Source organism: Mytilus trossulus, chromosome 3 (assembly GCF_036588685.1).
Source record: "Mytilus trossulus isolate FHL-02 chromosome 3, PNRI_Mtr1.1.1.hap1, whole genome shotgun sequence".
NCBI classification, from domain to species: domain Eukaryota; kingdom Metazoa; phylum Mollusca; class Bivalvia; order Mytilida; family Mytilidae; genus Mytilus; species Mytilus trossulus.
This window is the reverse complement of record NC_086375.1, coordinates 31711351-31730600: the sequence shown is the minus strand read 5'-3', so window position 1 is coordinate 31730600 and position 19250 is coordinate 31711351. Positions and strand designations below refer to the sequence as shown.

Below are 19250 nucleotides of genomic sequence, written 5' to 3'. Positions count from 1 at the left end.
GACTTGCTGAATGCCTTGCTGATAAAGTAATGAAGTAATACAGATGTCTTTACGAAAGATATTGATATTCTCAACGAATTCAAAAGACTGTGAAAGACAGCTTTTGTTTTCAAGGTAAATTTAATTCACCTAACCCTTCTTACAGGTGAAAAACATTTATCAATAACTATTTCATGTGACCATACATGTAGGTTGCTCCAGTAGGGTATCACCCTGTAAATTATAGTCAAGTTAATAGGTAACAAAGTCAAATTTAAAAAAAAAAATCAGGTCACAAGTTTACTTAAAAGTTTGAAGCTAAGAATTTGTTTAAATAAAACAGTTTTGAACAAGTTTAATTTAATTGTCACATGCATGTCTTCAAACATTGTGGCTTTAATTTAGGCAATATAAAAAAGACACTGGCTACTGTTACATGGAAATGTAACAATAAACAATAATAAAAATATTATTGTTACATTGGAGACTAATTGCTGGAATACAGGGTTGGGTAAGCCTTAAGGATCTGATTAATTATGAATGTAACAATAATAATTGAGTCTACGCTTACATTGCGTTATTGTGACAATGTACACTAGATTAATTAAACTTGGGCTTTCTAAAGTTGTGTTGTATCAAATGCCTTCACAATTGACTTGTATTTTAATGTTTATTGGGTTTTTCAGCTATTTAAAGTTGGATACAGAAATCGGAGGTGAACATTAAATTAGTAATGTACGGTAATGAAATCATGTTACAACCTCACATATGCTTCAAACAAAAAAAAAAAGGATGAAAATATAACAATCACAACAAAGATTTTTATATACAAAATCTTTGATCGCAAGAGTAAAAAATAAATAAAAATAAAGCATGACAGACATTGAAAGTTTCTTAAACCTCGAAAAAATATAGCACAGGACTGAATGGAAAATTGTACAGTACTGAATGGAAATGTACAGTCTGAAATACAGATGTGCATATTGCTGTATCACTCGTTTGTGAAGGCTGCTTGGTTTCACCAAGATTTTTCGGAATATACATGTAACATGCTCCCAAAATACAACATATTGGATTTTGTGAGAAACTGTAATATTGCAAATAAAAAAAATTAAAAATTGTATGCAAGTTTTCAAGTTTTATTTAAATACATATTACTAGTCCCAGCGGACATTTAAATGAATGTAAAATGTAACTTTATGCAACATTAATGCAATGTAACCGTAGACTCAATACTTATTGTTACACTCAACGTAATTAATCGATTCCTTACCCAACCTTGCATTCCGGCAATTAGTCTCTAATGTAACAATAATAATTTGATCATTGTTACATTACCATGTAACCTTAGACAGTGCCTATAAAAAAATGGTGATTAAACAATTTAACATGTTCAAAATTGAATTGTTGCATGAATGTGTGATGTACAAAGGTTATTCAAAGCCAGATCTAGGGTATTTCTTAGACAATTCAGCTAAGTACCTTAAAAGTTTTAAAATACTAGTATTGAAATATATGTATTATTCCAATCAAGATGCCACAAGGGGTACTTACAAGCAGCAATTACCACCAATATAAGCAACAAACATAATACATTTGTACATTAATATACAGCATAAACATACAATATAAATTATGTGCATTGACAATGTGGTCTTGGATTTGCTCATTGTTGATGGCCTAACAGTAACCAATAGTTGTTAATTTCTGTGTCATTTGGTCTTGTGTGGAGAGTTGTCTCATTGGCAGTCATACCACATCTTCTCTATTTTTATATCCAAAAATGAAGTGTTAAACTAAAAAAATATCCACATTACTGCTTGCTCAACATAGAAGTGGGTAACATGGTAAAAATAAAAAAAGATGTGGGTGTGCATACTGAGACCAACCCACAACAAAATATGGCATTTTCCTACTTTCTTGATAAGTTTAGATTATATATTTGAATATATATTTCAAACAGTATAAGTTGGAGAATACTGTGGATTCATTAATATTCTTTGGATACCAATTTTCGTGGGTACAGGGGAACAAAAATTTTCAATATTTAACGAATTAAAATTTTCTAAAGGAATGTGCCAAAACCATGAAATTAAATATCCATGAATATGCAAGTTTTCTGCAAACCACGAAAGTTGGTACCCACGAAAATAAATGAATCCACAGTAATCTGTTTTACAAATAAGAAATGTAACAAAGAATCTATATCATGTATATAATTTGTTATTTTATGACAGGCTTATGGCATGTATAGAGTAATTACTGAGCAGCAGGATATACTTTCATAGTTGTAAGGGTAATTTTTTTCATTTTTACTGCTCTACAGGTTGACTGAGGTTTCTGATATTTAGTTAAACATTACCTTATTACACCTCCTTTATATCATACTGGTTTTCATATTATCTTGTCAATTGTAATTGGGTTTTGTTATGTTTTGATTTAGGGCTTTCCCTGTTGCAGAGAAGAAAGCAAAACAAGAACAAGATGAGAATTATGTTAGCCTTCCTTCAGACCAGGAACTAGTAAATGGTTTACTATTTGAGCTGGGACATTTAGTGGATGGAGTAGAAATGGTAATAATAATAATGTGTTGTCAAATTCATATACTAGTCTCGATAATAGGAGAAGGGCGTTGTAGATTGAGTCTTTATACTGTTTCAGTGCCATATCTTTTTGAAAATAAAATATTTTATTAACTTCCATTGTCAAAATTTGCTGTTAGCCTTATTGATCTTTTTATGATTTTTATTTAATCTATGTTTATCTTAAAACATGTTTTGCATGTGTTTTCAGAGGATTATTTTAATTACAGTTATTCTTGTACCGGTTTATTTCTTTCTACCTTAATTGGAAGACAAATTAATTCAAAATTTGGTATTTTAATAATTATAATTTTCATCAAAATGTCATGAATGTTTAAATATTTGATTTTCTATTCCAAGTCTATATAGTTGTTGTAAGTGAGATTAAAAGTCAAGCTTTAAACCTGTTATTTTTTATACAGTCTGCTTCATAATGGCAAGATCATCTTATCATGTAATTTACAATCAGATTATTGGACAAACTATGACAGTAATTAGAAATCTATAATTTATTAATATTATCCACATCTGACTGCTCCATTTCATAGATAAAGTTTTATCGACATCAGTTTAAATTTCTTTGATCAAGCTGTGGTTAGATTAAATTTGATATCTGTAAAAAAAATCTCTATATATTTCTATACGAGATATCTTCTCACAACCATTTGGAATTGGTGAAGAATTATGTACCTTAGTCCCATTTTAATTGGGTTTGTTCATCTCAATCTTAAATTTATATGTTTCACTTATGATATTTGGCCTATGAACTATTCTTGTCTCATTCTATTTTTTTCCCTTTAATCTTTTCTCTTGGACATGCTAATATCAGTTCTTTCTTGTTTCATATTTTTCTCATTGGTATATACTAAACTTTTTGTAATATATGAGGTACATGTATATTAATATTATTGAATGTAATTTAAACAATGGAAAAAAATATCATATTCTTTTTTCTTTTCATCTATATAAACTGCATATCTTATTCAGCAATACATATCATTATTTTTAATTTCTAGTTTAATCCAAGAAGAGACAGCTGTGTCAGGGTAGAAGAAAAACCAGTAGTAGAAGTGTCTACAAGTACAGGAATAATATGGCCCTTGGTTGTGGTGGAACAGGTAGTATCCCTTTTAATTTGGTATATTTTGAACTTGTGAATTATCCCCCTTGTTCATAACTGGAATTTTTTGTATGGAACAAGTGAGTTATCTTTCTTGTACAAGAATAGTGATTGCTTAATAATTATGAGACAGTAATCCAACATTTTTGGATACAAAAAGATCAATATTCCTGTATATGACTGGACTACTATGTATTATTTTGCATTATATAGTGATATTTCCAGAACAATAAAACCAGGATTATTAGACCACTGAATTTAGCTGAACAAGTGAAGTTGTGTATTATCTAAAGACTCAGGTTTTCAAACTACATTTACACTTAAATTTATTTACCTCTTACGGCTGGCCAAATATCTACTACATAGACCAAGGGAAGCAATCCCTTCACATAAGATAAGTTAAAATTTCTAAACATATATAAATATTCTTCATCCATTGCTATGATGTAGATAATCATGATTATGATCTCTATTTACAAATTTAGTGGCACACATCAATGAAGTATATATATTATATTTGTCACACACTGCAAGCTTTATTCTGTAGTAAATCTTATTTACACATCAATAAAGATCTAATATAAGTAGTTCAGTCTTTTTTTTTCAGAAAGGGTTAGTATATTGCTGTTTACCAGTTGTAGAAGCAAAAGAAAGACCTCCATTATTACAAATGTAAGTTTTGTTACATTTTTTTGGCTAAATTTTATATATCATGCATACAACTGACACTAAATTTATTGAAGGACTTTTTTGTTTGTCTCAAAGCTTTATGATTAGCTGAGGATTGAATTTAGTGAAGAACCATCAAGCTGTTTCAAGATAAGCTACACAAAATATTTGCAGTGATGAATATAACTGGAAAACAAATTAGTATAAATGATGTACCTGATTATAAATGAATTACTGGAACATATAGTATATATGTTGCAAAGTATCTTTGCTGTGAATGTCCACTTTGGTGTTGTGATACAAAAGATACATTTTACTTCTTAAGAATTATAATTAACTTTATATTTTTAGATCTGGTGTAACTTTAGGGTTCACCTTACTTTGTGGATTAGCAGACTACCTCAGACAGAACTCGGAAATTGAAGTAATATTTAGGACAAGATGAGCTTACTTATTGTCTTGTTTCATTAAAAAAAAAGAATTTTGGAATATTCTTTCTTTAATATAACTATGGATTCATTATCATTAGTTGGATACCAATATTTGTGGATTTCATGGGTATAGGGGAACCACAAATTATAAGTTTAACAAAATACAAATTTTCTTCATGAATATATGTAGACTTTGGCAAGACCACAAAATTGAAAATTTACCTCAAACGATTAAAAATTGGTACCCAGAAAATCAAATGAATCCACAGTAAAATAATTTATTTCATTTTTATACGAAAAAAAAGAAGATAAGAAAATTTAGATACATATTTTATTACATAGTGGTATATCTAGAAATTTAAGAATGTTAAGAATTTATTCCAACACAAATAACATGAATAAGATGGTCCTTGGTTTTTAGAGTAGACAAAAGGGTCAAATAATATAAAGTTTAAAAAACATTGTTTGGGGAGACCTCTTTTTGTAACACACTTCTATTGACAGAATCAGTGTTAACAGAGTACCTACATGGACCAGGAATTTCCAAAGGCAGGTTATTTGGCCTCAAAAGCTTGACTTTAACAGTCACAATTCGAACAGAACATTGAATTTAACAGTCCTTTCAAAGGGGGGTTGATCGTCCCAACTCCCCTGGCTACGGGTATGTGGACAGTACTTTTCCTACATTTGAGGAACTTGTCAAAATGAAGTTTTGTTTGCCTTGTAAGGGATTAAACAATGCCATAAATTTACAGATACTTTTGTGGTAATTTAGGCTGTGTGGCAAGATGGTACCCCTGGTTCTCATTTTTTTCTGTTAAAAAAACAAATTTCACTTCAATTTGTGTTAAATTTTATGTCCATAAAGAAATAGATTAAACAAATCTGCAAAATTCATTTTTTTTCAGATATATCAAATGAAGACAGACTTATACAGTATATTAAACATTGCAGTACCGTTTGGTAAAGTTATGGATGTAAATATAGATGCTGTTTTACCCAAACTTACATGTAAAAACAACATAATGTCACAAAAGGTAATTTTTCGGTAATCTTAATAACATGTCCAATACGAACATATAATAGTGTCATAGAAAAATTAATTGAGCAAGCACCAAAGGCACTCTTTGCCCTATGTAAGAAAAAATAAAATACATGCATAAACATTCTTATTGATTTATAATGATTAGTTTATAGCACCTGAATGTCTTTGTATGGATGTACAATATGTGGTAACAAGAACAGAAATTTAAAAGAAAGGTTCATGTTCAATTCTTAATTTATAATTTTAGCTTAGACATATTTATGGTTATACTGTAGATTCATTTATTTTTGTTGGTATGAAATTTCGTGGATTGAGGAAAACTTTCATTTTCATGGATATTTGACTTGATGGTTTTGCCAATCTTTGCTGGATGCCACATGTGGAGAAGGATCTGCTTACCCTTCCGCAGCACCTGAGATCACCCCTAGTATTGATGGGGTTTGTGTTGCTTAGTCTTTACTTTTCTATGCGGTGTCTTGTGTACTATTATTTGTCTGTTTTTCTTTATCATTTATAGCCATATGGCATTGTCAGTTTATTTTCTATCTATAAGTTTGGTTTCTTTCACCCCTCTTTTGTATACAAAGCCTATAGATAATTTATTGTTTTTTCTTTGATCATTGTATTTATGTTTTACCTGTACACAAGAAAGGAGTAATAATGAATACACAGTACATGATATATCTAATGGTAATAAATGATATATTTGATGTTTTCAGCAACCAGCATGGAAGCCAGTTTTGCATAAAGGAAAGAATCATGTTTACTTTGCAATAACTGAATACATTAAAGCAGTTCTAGTAAGTTTAAAATTTAGTAACATCTAAAGGGACAAATAATCAGGATACAAATACCACAGAAATCTAAGAATTCAATATTCTAATGCAATTAGTTTGTATCAATGGTTCTGATTGGATGGCAGTTAGCGTAAAATTTTCTATCTCCTTGTCTGTAACTAAGGTAGCCGACATTTTGAATTGCTGAATGTATTGACATGTAATTTCTTCAATAATAAGCCATAAAACTCAATGTTGCACCTAAAAATCCTCTTTTTATCAAATTTTATAACATTCTGAAGCAGCACAGAAGCCAGAAAATGCCCAGTTATTATGTTTGATGCCGGAAGCATACCTATGACGTCATCTAGTATTGGGACCAAAGAAAATAACATCTTTTCGCGGAATTTTCTTTAATGAAGATTTTACACTGAAATAATGATTGAAATTTAATTATGAACTTGTTTTGCATTAGAATAGAGATAACTGTATTGTATTTGAAGCTTTTCAAATGTCCATTGGTAGTTTTACTGTCGCAAATACCTGTTTACCTGTCTCCGCTACATGTCACCAGGTAAACTAAATTTGCGACAGTAAAACTACTGATGGACGTCCTTAAAACTTCAAATACAATACAGTTATCTCTTAATTTGTTTACCTTTTTTAGTTTCACAATAACAGATTGAACACAAATTCCTTAAATGAAACTGTTAATTTTGTGTTAAATCTGGGTCAGTTTATGTGGGATATTTTTCATCAGACAGCAACCAGGCAATACAAAAATGGAAGACATCTAAATTATTAAATATGTCTCAATCCAACAAGAGACGCATGTCTATGCAATACGTCAAACTCAAAATAAGTTTTAGGTCGATTATATAAATAGCATAAGTTATACATACTGTAGACCAACTTATTTTCGCGATTTATTATCGTGACTTTCGCGAGTAGAAAAATAACACGAATATAAATATGTTGCAAATATCTCAATCTTTGTTCTTTCCTTAATAAACTTCATCAAGTAAATCAGATAATTGTGAAATTAAATAGCCGCGAAGTGGTCAAGAAAGGGTAAAACGCTACCGTAATAAATAAGTTGGTTTACAGTACATGAAATCGATGAATTCTATACACAACTTCAAAAATAAAATAAAGAAAGAGAAATAGCTTCTTGCTCTTAAAAATAGGTTGTCAACTTGTCAACTTGATTGCAAATTGTAAATACATTGACTTTTTTTATTATATAGTATGGTAGAGAGAATGTGCCTGATGTTTGGGATTTATATGGAACAGTCAGCTGTAAAGCAGAACTTGAAGGAGTTACTCCTGATATAACTATAAACGTTACAAGTGATGGCCTACCTCTAGATAATATATTGATCCACCCTTGTGTTCAGAGTGCAGATACATCAAATTTAAGTTAGTTAATTTTTAGAGAGAACACATGCTTCGAAAAATGAGAAAAAATCATTCATCAGTTAATATTTCAGATATCTGCTTATATATGGTACCTATTTCAGACATGCAGAGGAGCTCGTCTTTGGACCATTTCAATCTTTGATATAGATTCTGTCATGTGTGGGTCCCAAGCTTTGCACCAGTTCTGAATCTAGGGCAGATAAGTGTTTTATACACCTGACTCTCTATTTGAGTGATGGCTTTAAGTTTTGAGGTAACTTTTTGGAATTCAAGGGTTTGATTACTTTTAGGTGTTACATCATTTATATGTTTGTCCCCTATTATAAATAAACATGACCATATCATTTAGTACATTTGACTTATCTTTTTTTTAGATCTGACATAATAGATAAAATATTAATATACACTGATTTTTGCCAGGTTCTACTGACACCCGTCCTAATTCAAGAAGAATCAGATTTACTCCACCATTGGAGATGTTTACTGTTTGTCATTACACTGTTCCTAGGTTACAGCAACTTCCTGTTTCTGGTTGCTATGAAATGAAGGTAAACTAAAACATTTGCACCAATGCATAGTTTCTAGTGGATATGAAATGAAATTAATGATCTCCTTAATTCAACTTATATATGATGGTTAAAAAAGACAATTGTTAAAAAAAAACCTTGATAAAAAAGTTTCAAGTTATTGGTTTTCATATGTATAAATATGGATTGGAGGGAATTTGAATTGCATAGAAACATGTTTGTTCATAAAATGCTGTTTTTTCATGGAATTTACTGTGGATTCATTATTATTGGTTGGATACAAATTTACATTGTGGTTTTCTTGGGTGCAAGTGAACCACAAATTCAAATGTTCAACAAATTACAAATTTTCCATCATGTTTTATGCAGACTTTGGCAAAACCAAAAAATCACATATCCACAAAAAGGCAAGTTTTATGCAATCCATGAAAATTGTTACCCACGAAAATAAATGAATCCACAGTATTATTGATTGTAAACTCAGTATTTTATCTAATATTTTTCAGTTAACAGGTAAAACAGCCATATTGTCTGTAACCTTACAGTTAAATTGTATTATGAAAAGTGCCATGGAATATTGTGAACTACAGATACCATTCTATAACAAGTGAGTTTTACCTTTAGGGATGGTTAGCTTGGATACAATGGAAATTAAAGGGTTTCCATAAACCTGGTTCATGTAATAATATATATTTGTTCTGGTAAAACTAGAATTGTTTACGGCCTTTTTAGATTTTTCAGAATTTGTTGAAGCTAACTTTAACTTAAAAGTGCATACACATAAACATGTATAAGGCTGTTGGCTCTTCTCCTAAAGAGTGCATATGATTAGTTGATACAGCTTACAATGAGACACCTTGATATTAATTTTGAAATTCAGAATATTGATCAAGCTGAATCACATTTAATATTCAAGTCATTGTCAGAATTTAGGGTTTTTTGCACAACTGTGTTGGGTTTTTAGTAGGAACTAGGAGGTGCAACTATGTTTTGCACCCTCCTTTCCAGACCAATATTTTACAAGATAATATATATTAAAGTCTTTAAAATCTCCTAGGAAGCCAAAAAATACTAAATGATTTTTTATAATCCCCTAATAAGCAAAACTTTACTAAATGGAATAGCATTTTCCATGCCCCTCTTAGGAGCATTATTTTTTCTGTCTGTTTTTTGGTCAAGATAGTTTTTGATGAAGTTAAAGTCCAATCAACTTGAAACTAATTACAGATGTTCCCTATGATATGATCTTTCAACTTTTAATGCAAAATTTTATTTTTTACCCCAATTTCACATTCCACTAAACATAGAAAATGATAGTGCATGTGGGGCATTCCTTGTACTATGGACACATTTGTGTTTTGATATATATTTAGGTGTACCAACTATGAAAATACCCAAAATTCTTTAAATTCTGAATTGCATATTATATTTCAGCTAATTTGAAATGAGCAATATATTGCATAAATGTATAAGTCAATTGTTATTTTACAGGGGACAGATATCTTCATTGGAAAGTAACTGTACACTGGGAAATACAATGTTATCACCAGATAAAAGAATATTAGTGTGGAATATAGGTTTGTTCATTAACACTATTCCTTATTAAATTGTATTTTTTCCCATTCAAATGATTGCCTGACCTGAATATTTTTGCAAGGAGAGAAGGTGATTGTTTAAGAAATAAGTTTGTATCTTCGTTGTTTTTCACCATTTCAGTATCAAGCTTTACGTTCATGCACAACAACAAAATCTGAAAACCTAAAATTCAGAAAACTCAAGCCCATGTGTCATTTTGTGACCTTGACTTCCATTGAAATCTGTGATAATTTAAATGCTAATCTTTTTGGTCATCTGTGACACCTATTTCAGGAAGCAATACACAAGTGATTTTTTTTTCATCATCACCAAAAGTCAATGATTTTGTTTTGCTGTATTACAGGAAATTATATTTTTTAAGCCCTGTTATTTTAAACAATATTTTATTTTTCAAAAGTGCACCAAAATATAATTATACAATATAAATACTGGGATTCAGAAACAAGAAAAGCTTATTTAAAGCCCTGTTGCCTCAGTCATGATTTAGTAGTTACTGAATTTTCATAATGTTCAGATGAAAATACACATTGTTATTGTTGTTTAAGAACACTTAAAAATATAATAATATTCTGCTTCTTTCTAACTTAGGGCCAAAATTTACAACAAAGACAACACAGAATATATCTATGGAAGCAACAGTCAACTTTACAGATAGTCCAACTACTAATGCATATGAAGATCCATTTTGCAAAGGACAAAACTCTTATGCACAGGTAGTGTTGTGTTTTTTCTTTTCCGTCATTATTTTGCTAACGTGTAAAAGTATTATTGTAATTTGTTTATGTGAAGGATAAGAGACATTTTACTCTGTAACATACTGCAAAATTGTAATGATGGCCATATGATTTGAAGATGTAATAATTCCCTTTAGGTAGCCCAGACAATAATACCATATTCATCTATCTATGAAATAAACACAAGTTTGATGGGATAATCCTATCTGCACCCAAGATAGTGAAATAAAATTGCCATTTCATGATGACCGAACAATTAAAAATGTCTTGCAAGTTGATCTTTTTACTGATTTTACGAAACATGGTGAATAACGAACATTTTTCATTGCTGCATGCGAAATAAAAATGGCAAAACACGTTGCACGAAAATAACCCTTTACCACCCTCAATGAATTCTGCAAAGTGTGTATAAATCATGATGATGGAAGTGTTTAATGACCTTGACTGGATGTACATCCCTTGCACGGTCGGTATAAAACATATTTAATCTTGCCACATTTTATGCCTGTCCCAAGTCAGGAGGCTTTGGCCTTTGTTTGTGTTGTATTTTTTTTTTCCTTTAGTTCATTTATATGTTATTGAGTTTAGTATGACATCCAGTTTCACTAGAACACATTTCTAGCTCACCTGGCCCGAGGGCCAAGTGAGCTTATGCCATCACTTGGCGTCTGTTGTCGTCTGTTGTCGTTAACTATTTCAAGAATCTTCTCCTCTGAAACTATTTTTTATATTTTATTTCCTTGTATGTCAAGAAACATAGCTCCTATGGCTAAAAAAGAACATAGGAGAAAATGATTTTTTTTTTGCTTTTGAAGAAAATAGGACGATTCAAAGAACATTTAAATAAATTGAAAAGCCAAAATAATCATTGATGAGAGATTAAACCAAAAAAATTAAGGTGAGCGATTCAGGCTCTTGAGAGCCTCTTGTTTGTTTAGGGGACGCTGAAGCCCACTTCTGGTTCTGAGTGATAGATTTTGTCGTTGTGTTAAAGACTAATGTGGCTTGAGCTGTTTTCTGCTCTTTGGTCATGTTGTTGTCTCTTTGACACTTTCCCAATTCTATTCTGAGTTTTACATGTCATTTTTTTATATTTCTGCTCTTTTTCAAGGTTCAATGGTTAACTCATTCTGTTTGTTACTTTTTATATTACAGCTCTTTTTCAAGGTACCAGAGTTTACCCATTCTGGTTGTTATATTGATCCTAAGACTGTCCAAGTTTCTCCTAATGCTAAATTTAAATTAACAACAGGTAAGACACTTATATTATACATTTATCAAAGTAATCAGATTAAATGTTATTTCTTAAAGAGATGAAGAAGCAACAAAAGGAATATTCAAATTCATAAATTGAAGACAAACCCACAACATGATGAATAAAAGTCAAATAACCGTTTATAAAACACAATGTAAAAAACCAAAGACTGAGCAACGCAAGCATCACTAAAAATATTAGGGATGCCTTCAGGTTCTTCAGAAAGTCAAATGCAAGAATTCTTTCTATGCCTGTCCGCAATTCATCAAGAGTCAAAATTATATGCAGTTTTAAAACATGTCATTGAATAATAAACATGTGTTAAAATTTCATACGGATTCATGAACATATAACTTTCTAATGACAAATATTTACAAAATTACCTTTGAACCAACAGTCTAACACATAAATGATCTGTCACAACTTAGCCACCCATCACTGGGGTAAAGCTGATGACCGTAATTGCATTCACGGTCATCCCAAGACGTCGGACGAAAAAATTAGGTCAGTTTCTGTATTGTCTGTTTAAGTGTTTCTATATCATTTTCTTTAAAATTCATACATTGAAACGATGCAAATTTATAAAAGAATCACTCGGAAATCACTCATTACTTCCGAGAAATGTGCATGAAACGGGAAATTCGATTTAAAAAAATCGCTCAGATGACCGTAAATCACAATCGAGATGACCGTAACAGAATCAGTGATTCATAACAAGGGTGACCGTAATTGCTTTTAAGATGACCGTAATTTGTAAATGATGAGCGTAACTTTTAAAGGATGACCCTCAATTCTAAGAAATATCCGTATTTATATTACTACCTTTTTGTATCAAATGATTAATCGTGTTTGTATAAACATATTAATATGAGAGTATTATCCTATAGGTAGAAGAAAATAAGTCGTACTTCAAATGCAAAGATTACCATATGTATCTTTTTTTACAGTAGGGGGTTTAATTTTTAAAATGACTTTGCAAAATGACATGCTACAAAAGCGCGATAAAATGATACCTCACAAGTATAATGAAAAAGATGCGGTGCACAGCCTCCAACTGCTCGACAAAAGAGTTTTTTTTATTTCTGGGATTCCTTTTAATGACATATTATAAATACACATTTTTAAAAGATTCAATGCATGTAAACCCATTGATATTATATCGTCTTCCATTTTGTCTTGCAAATAAAGTAACAGAAATATTTTGACAATATTATACGACTAAACTAGTGAAGGTGAGCTCCAGCAAAGTAGATCCTTAAAATAGTCCTGTACGAATAGCGTATCACAAGGCGGAACGTTGTCAATTTGTATATAAACAGAAATGTTATTCAAACAGTCAGGATTCTACTTCTTCAAAATTGTCTCCCCGTTGCGCCAGTTCATGCTCACAATGGTAGAAATGGAAGCCATTGTAGGGATGACGCTCTGCCAATTTTGCTCTTGAAAACTGATAAATAAATATATCCACATTGTACCATTATGATCGATCGTTATATATCAGTTATATCTTAAAAGACAAATGTATCTAAATTTTGTACTAGTTAATGAGCATCAGTTAATGATCTTGTCTGCATTGATTCAACTTTAAAATATTGTCTGTTCGGATGTCAGGTGAAATTTTGGAAAATTCTTAAGCATTTAAAAAAATTATAATTGAATATTTTGTGCCGTGGAAGGGCTGACTAAACATTTTCAGTGGTTGAAGATTATAAACCCTAGTTATCACACACAAGAAAGTCATATTTGTTCGAAGATATCCATTTTCATCATCCAAATTAAAAGACTGACGTCAAGCACTTTTAGAAAAAAAATAGCTATTCGAAAAACACCTACTCTGTTTTTGTGATTCATTAGATAGGTATTTCACTTGACCTTTATATTTCATCTTTTCGTACTGTGATTTTTGACGTTATAAAATCAACCTGTAGCTTTGATATATAAAAATGATAGAATCTGAAGTGAGATGCTATATCAAATACTCTTGCTTTGTAACCAAACATGCCCAAACATAAAAAGGTGCACTCGACTTTCTCTTTCCGATACAATCGTTACCTATTTTGGGGAATTTTTTCGTGATTCACATAATGGAAGGGCAGACACAAAATGTTTTTAACTAAATTATTGATATGTTCTCCGTCCGTGGTAAAAAAAAATTAAATAAATCAGATTATGCATTTTCTACATCCAATTTATAGATACCCATGTCGTGGGCTTGATATTTTATTGTTTTGCATTGCTATGTAATAGATAGTAAATGGTGTTTTTAAAATAAAACACTTTGTAAATGAGAAGAAAATTGTCTTTTTATTTGTTTCTATTACCTTTTTAAAATTTTGTTATTATATCAAACATTACAGTAAATATTTATCGCTTTCTCGATAAACAAAGAGCTTCGATTCTTTTGTTCTATTTCAAAAGTGTCTCCGCCTGTATATATCAAGACAAATTAAGATTTTAATCTGCTTCCTCTGAAACCATACACATGGGCTCGTTAACCAAATATTTGTATGTATTATTAATGTTTTAATGCTCCATTTATTGGCATTAAGTTTTTCTGGTATGTGCGTACATTCGTCCGTTCTTCCGATCGTCTGTTTGTTTGTCCGTTTGTCCAGCTTAGAGTTAAATAAAATTGAAACTTAGTACACAATTTACTTATGGTACATGTATGATCTTTTTAATTCTAATGCCAAATTACAGTTTTATCCCATTTTCACAGTCCGCTAAACATAGAAAATGATAGTGTAGATGAGGCATCAGTGTACTAGGGACAAATTCAAATTTCTTCATATTTTCGTCGTATCGCTGTCAATTTGTGTTAAAATTTTAACGTCGTTTTCAATAAAAAATTTCATTGTTTACAAGAAATATGCAAATTAACTATCATTGTCATGAATACAAAATACGGTCAATTATATTATAGTTTAAAAAAAGAAATTTATGAAACATATTTATATCCGCTAACCGAGCCCCAATTGAGATCGACAAAATCAACAAAAAAGCTTTGAATACAATACGGATATTTCTTAGAATTGATGGTCATCCTATAAAAGTTACAGTCGTCCTATATAAGTTACAGTCAGTCTTTACAAATTACGGTCATCCTTTACAAGTTACGGTCATCTTTTTACCAATCGCGGTCATCCTTGTTTTATGTTACGGTCATCTTGAAAATATTTTGATTATGATTTACGGTAATCATAACGATTTTTTCAAATCGAATTTCCCGTTTCATGCACATTTCTCGGAAGTAATTAGTGATTTCCGAGTGATTCTTTTATAAATTTACATCGTTTCAATGTATGATTTGTAAAGAAAACACTACAAAAGTCAAAAAGTCTGAAAAGACCAGTTTTTGTCTGAATTTGCATGAATTTTTACTTGACATTCTTAATTTGTATGAATAATGTTTTTAAATTCTTGACATAGTATTGATTTGTCTAATAAGGTTCTTGATTTTTCTTGACAAGTGTCTTGACAATATGAACATTGTCTTAAAATTTCTCGACACTTCCTGTATCATCTGATAAAGAGTCTGGATTAGTCTCGACCAATTCTTGACTGTCTTGAATTTGTCTCCATCTGTCTTGACATATTCTTGACATTCTTAATAATGTCTGAATGTGTCTTGACATATTCTTGACATTCTAAATAATGTCTTAATGTGTCTTGACATATTCTTGACATTCTTAATATTGTCTGAATATGTCTGGATACATTCTTGACAGTCTTAAATATGTCTTGACACTATCTCAACAGTATAAATTTCGCCTGAAATGTGTCCGGAGTTATTCTGCACTGTTTATGACATTCTATAACTGTTATATACTTCTTTTATGAATGTAGGACAGAAAGTCACAGGACAAAAAGTCACAGACAAAAAGTCACGGACAAAAAGTCACAGGACAAAAAGTCACAATTTAGTTTTTAGAATATTTTTCTTTAAGCAAGAAAAAATAATTTAAAAAATAAAAGTTTTGTTTTTTTCTTGAAGTGTTAAACTTAAAGCAACTTTGTCATTAAAAATTATTAAATAAATATCAATAATGATCAAATAATTGTTATGAAAACAAGATGTCATCATGACATGGTACTTAAATGGCTTCATGGTGCCAAGCAAAATCATTTTTGAATGATTAAAATTTACTATTTTTTTATTTAACAAAGCTTATGAACAATGTCCTACACTTCAAAATGAATAGATGTAATAAAAAGATAATATTTCAAGATCTTTCTTTTATATATTCAAACAATTGTCGAAGGATTAATTGTGACTTTTTGTCCTGTGACTTTTTGTCCTATCTAATTTGTGACTTTATGTCCTGTGACTTTTTGTCCTGTGACTTTCTGTCCGTTTACCTTCTTTTATAATGGCTAAACTAAACCTTGCAGAATCAAGGATCAATTTGGTATAGTAAGATACCCTTTTTGTGCACCTAAATTGGAATACCCTGAATAATCCCCCATGTAGTTTAATTTTTATTTTTTTATCAAATATATAATTAATTGTTTTCACTTGGAAGTAACTGACAAACAGCATTTAGATTTTTTTAAATCATTGATGGGACCCATTATGAATACTTTTTTTTATCATTCCTGGAGAAGATAATAAGTTTCTTTTAATCTTTGGAATGGTCGACAACTGATAAGTTGTATGGCTGATTACAGGTAAATCAGTAATTTCTATTTGACAGTGGCGTGTATTCTAAGGTGTGAAACATCCTATCCATGTGTAATACTTTATATATTTTCCAACAGATGACATTACACAAATGTTTCTTCTGTTTAATAAATGATTTGTATACATTTTTGTACAATAAATATTTACCTTATTAACCTTGAATATTATGAATGTAGAATGAAATATGTCTACAATATCATTGGTTTGAATCATTTAATTAATAGCAGTTTTCGGAATCAAAATTTTTATTTTTTTAAAACCGACATATAAATTGTTTAAAATCAACACAGCCACTTTTAATGTATGTTATACATGTTATACATTAGATTTCCTACCATATATGCATTGTAAAAATATTTAGATACCAAATTCCACATGTCTAACTTTCATATTTGTTGTAAGAAATGTAAATTAAAACAACAGTATATTATGTAAAGAGAAATAAAGATTAAAGTTATATGATGAATATTGGTCATGATTTGTTTAACTCAGAACTGTCAAGTAAATTTAAGACACAACTCAAAATGTTCAGAATATGTCAAGCCATACTGAGAAAAAATGAGAATGTCGAGAATATGTCAAGAAATTTCAAGACAGTATTCAAATGTCAAGAATATGTCTAGAAATTTTCAGACCATATTCAGAATAAGTCGAGTAAAGGAGTAGGTTCGGTAAGGTCCTAAAATGGCCCCCTTTATTAGCGTAAATTTCGATTTAGGATTTATTGACCAATATCACAATAAATTATAGCTAACACATAGATAATAAAGCCATTTTGTTGAAAATTCAAGTTCCGGCGTTTCATTATGACGTCACAAGTTGTTCTCATATTGATTTTCCACGAAAAAATCAAAGAAAATGGGTAAATTGTCATAGATTATTGGACAGGAAACATAGAGCGCATACGTCGACAACAAAGATCTTTTAAAATAATGTTTGTGAAGACATTTCACATGTCTAATTTGAATATTTATTTTGTCGACGCCTGCGCTCTATGTTTCCTGGTCATAAACTTGGTTGAAATTTAGCCGATTTTGTCGAATTTCATCAAAATCTCCTATTTTGCCCTTTTTGGGATGTAAAAATCAACGTGTCAGAATTAATCTTTGCCAAAAATTGTTCTATTTAACTTTCTCCCATGTCTTTAAGTCAACTTAAAATGTTTTTTGACTTGTAACATTGAACTTTATAATTGGGGCCAAATATGGCTGTTATCGAACTTACTCCTTTCATACAAAGGAGTAGGTCCGGTAAGGACTCATTTTGGCCTCAAATTTCAGTTTCATCTGACAAAAGATTTTGACCACTTTTTAAACACTTAAGTGTCTATTTCACTTGATTCAATTAATTTATGTGAAAGATTTTAACTGATTTAGTCATTAAAAACGGTCAGATTCAAGCTCAAATATGAAAAATCTCTCAAATCTGCCAAAAACGACACTTTTCAGATGGTTTTTGTCAAAAACGAAAGTGGCCACATCCGTGTTCATCCACAACCTTTATATATGTTATGAAATACAACTTACATTTCAATATTAAGGATGAACATGAATGCGGCCACTTTCGTTTTGCACTGAAACCGTCTAAAATTTAACTAAAATGTTAGAATTTTGAAGTTTTCCGTAATTTAGCATGACTTAATAGTGCTACAACCCGATATATGTGCATTGTATTTTAAAAAACTGCCAATATTTATGTAGCAGAACCATTTAACTGTCCAATAAATAACTAAAAGTTTACATTTTAACAATTTTGTAAAACTGTTAATATTTGGGGCCAAAAAGAGACTTTGTCAAGAAAAATTAAGACACAAATCAAACTTTTGGAGAATGTCGAGTAAAAGTTCATGCAAATTAAGACAAAAACTGGTCTTTTCAGACTTTTTGACTTTTGTAGTGAAATGACATAGAAACACTTTAACAGACAATACAGAAACTGACCTAATTTTTCGTCCGACATCTTGGGATGACCGTGAATGCAGTTACTGTCATCAGCTTTACCCCAGTGACCCATTAGGATCTTTATTTTTCATTTTTAAAGTTCACAAACCATTTGTTAGAGTTAATTTAATATGAGACAACTCTTGTAGAAGGGAGATAATTTGTGTTGAATTTAAAAGGGAAACATGAAAAGAGGCATTTTATCTCAACATCTTCCTCAAGCTTCTTGCTTATATTGATTTATAATTATATTGCAGTTCAAGAATACATGACAGCAGAATACAAAATATGGAACATCCATGGTGACATATTGACTAGTAATATTCCTATATCTGTTGGTCAGACTTGAATAGTTTCTATGGCAACAGTAAACAACATTCCATTTTCTAACATGAACAATTTGTGAATGATGACCAATGGGTTTGTGCAATTAAACCACATATATGTTAATTTGTTATGATTTAATATTAAAACATGAAATAACAAAATTATGTCA

General features: G+C 30.5%; 1 protein-coding gene across 1 annotated transcript; it reads left to right on the top strand.

Annotated features, from left to right (window-relative positions):
* The first annotated feature begins 8 nt into the window (after nt 1–8).
* LOC134711246 (AP-5 complex subunit mu-1-like) lies at nt 9–19212 on the top strand. Its single transcript, XM_063571742.1, has 14 exons — nt 9–114; nt 2423–2552; nt 3578–3679; nt 4289–4353; nt 4702–4774; nt 5690–5818; nt 6546–6626; nt 7850–8021; nt 8442–8569; nt 9055–9155; nt 10040–10125; nt 10733–10857; nt 12034–12130; nt 19012–19212. The coding sequence occupies exons 1-14, from the start codon at nt 44–46 to the stop codon at nt 19101–19103; spliced, it is 1452 nt and encodes a 483-aa protein (XP_063427812.1). The 5' UTR covers nt 9–43; the 3' UTR covers nt 19104–19212.
* The last annotated feature ends 38 nt before the right edge of the window (nt 19213–19250 follow it).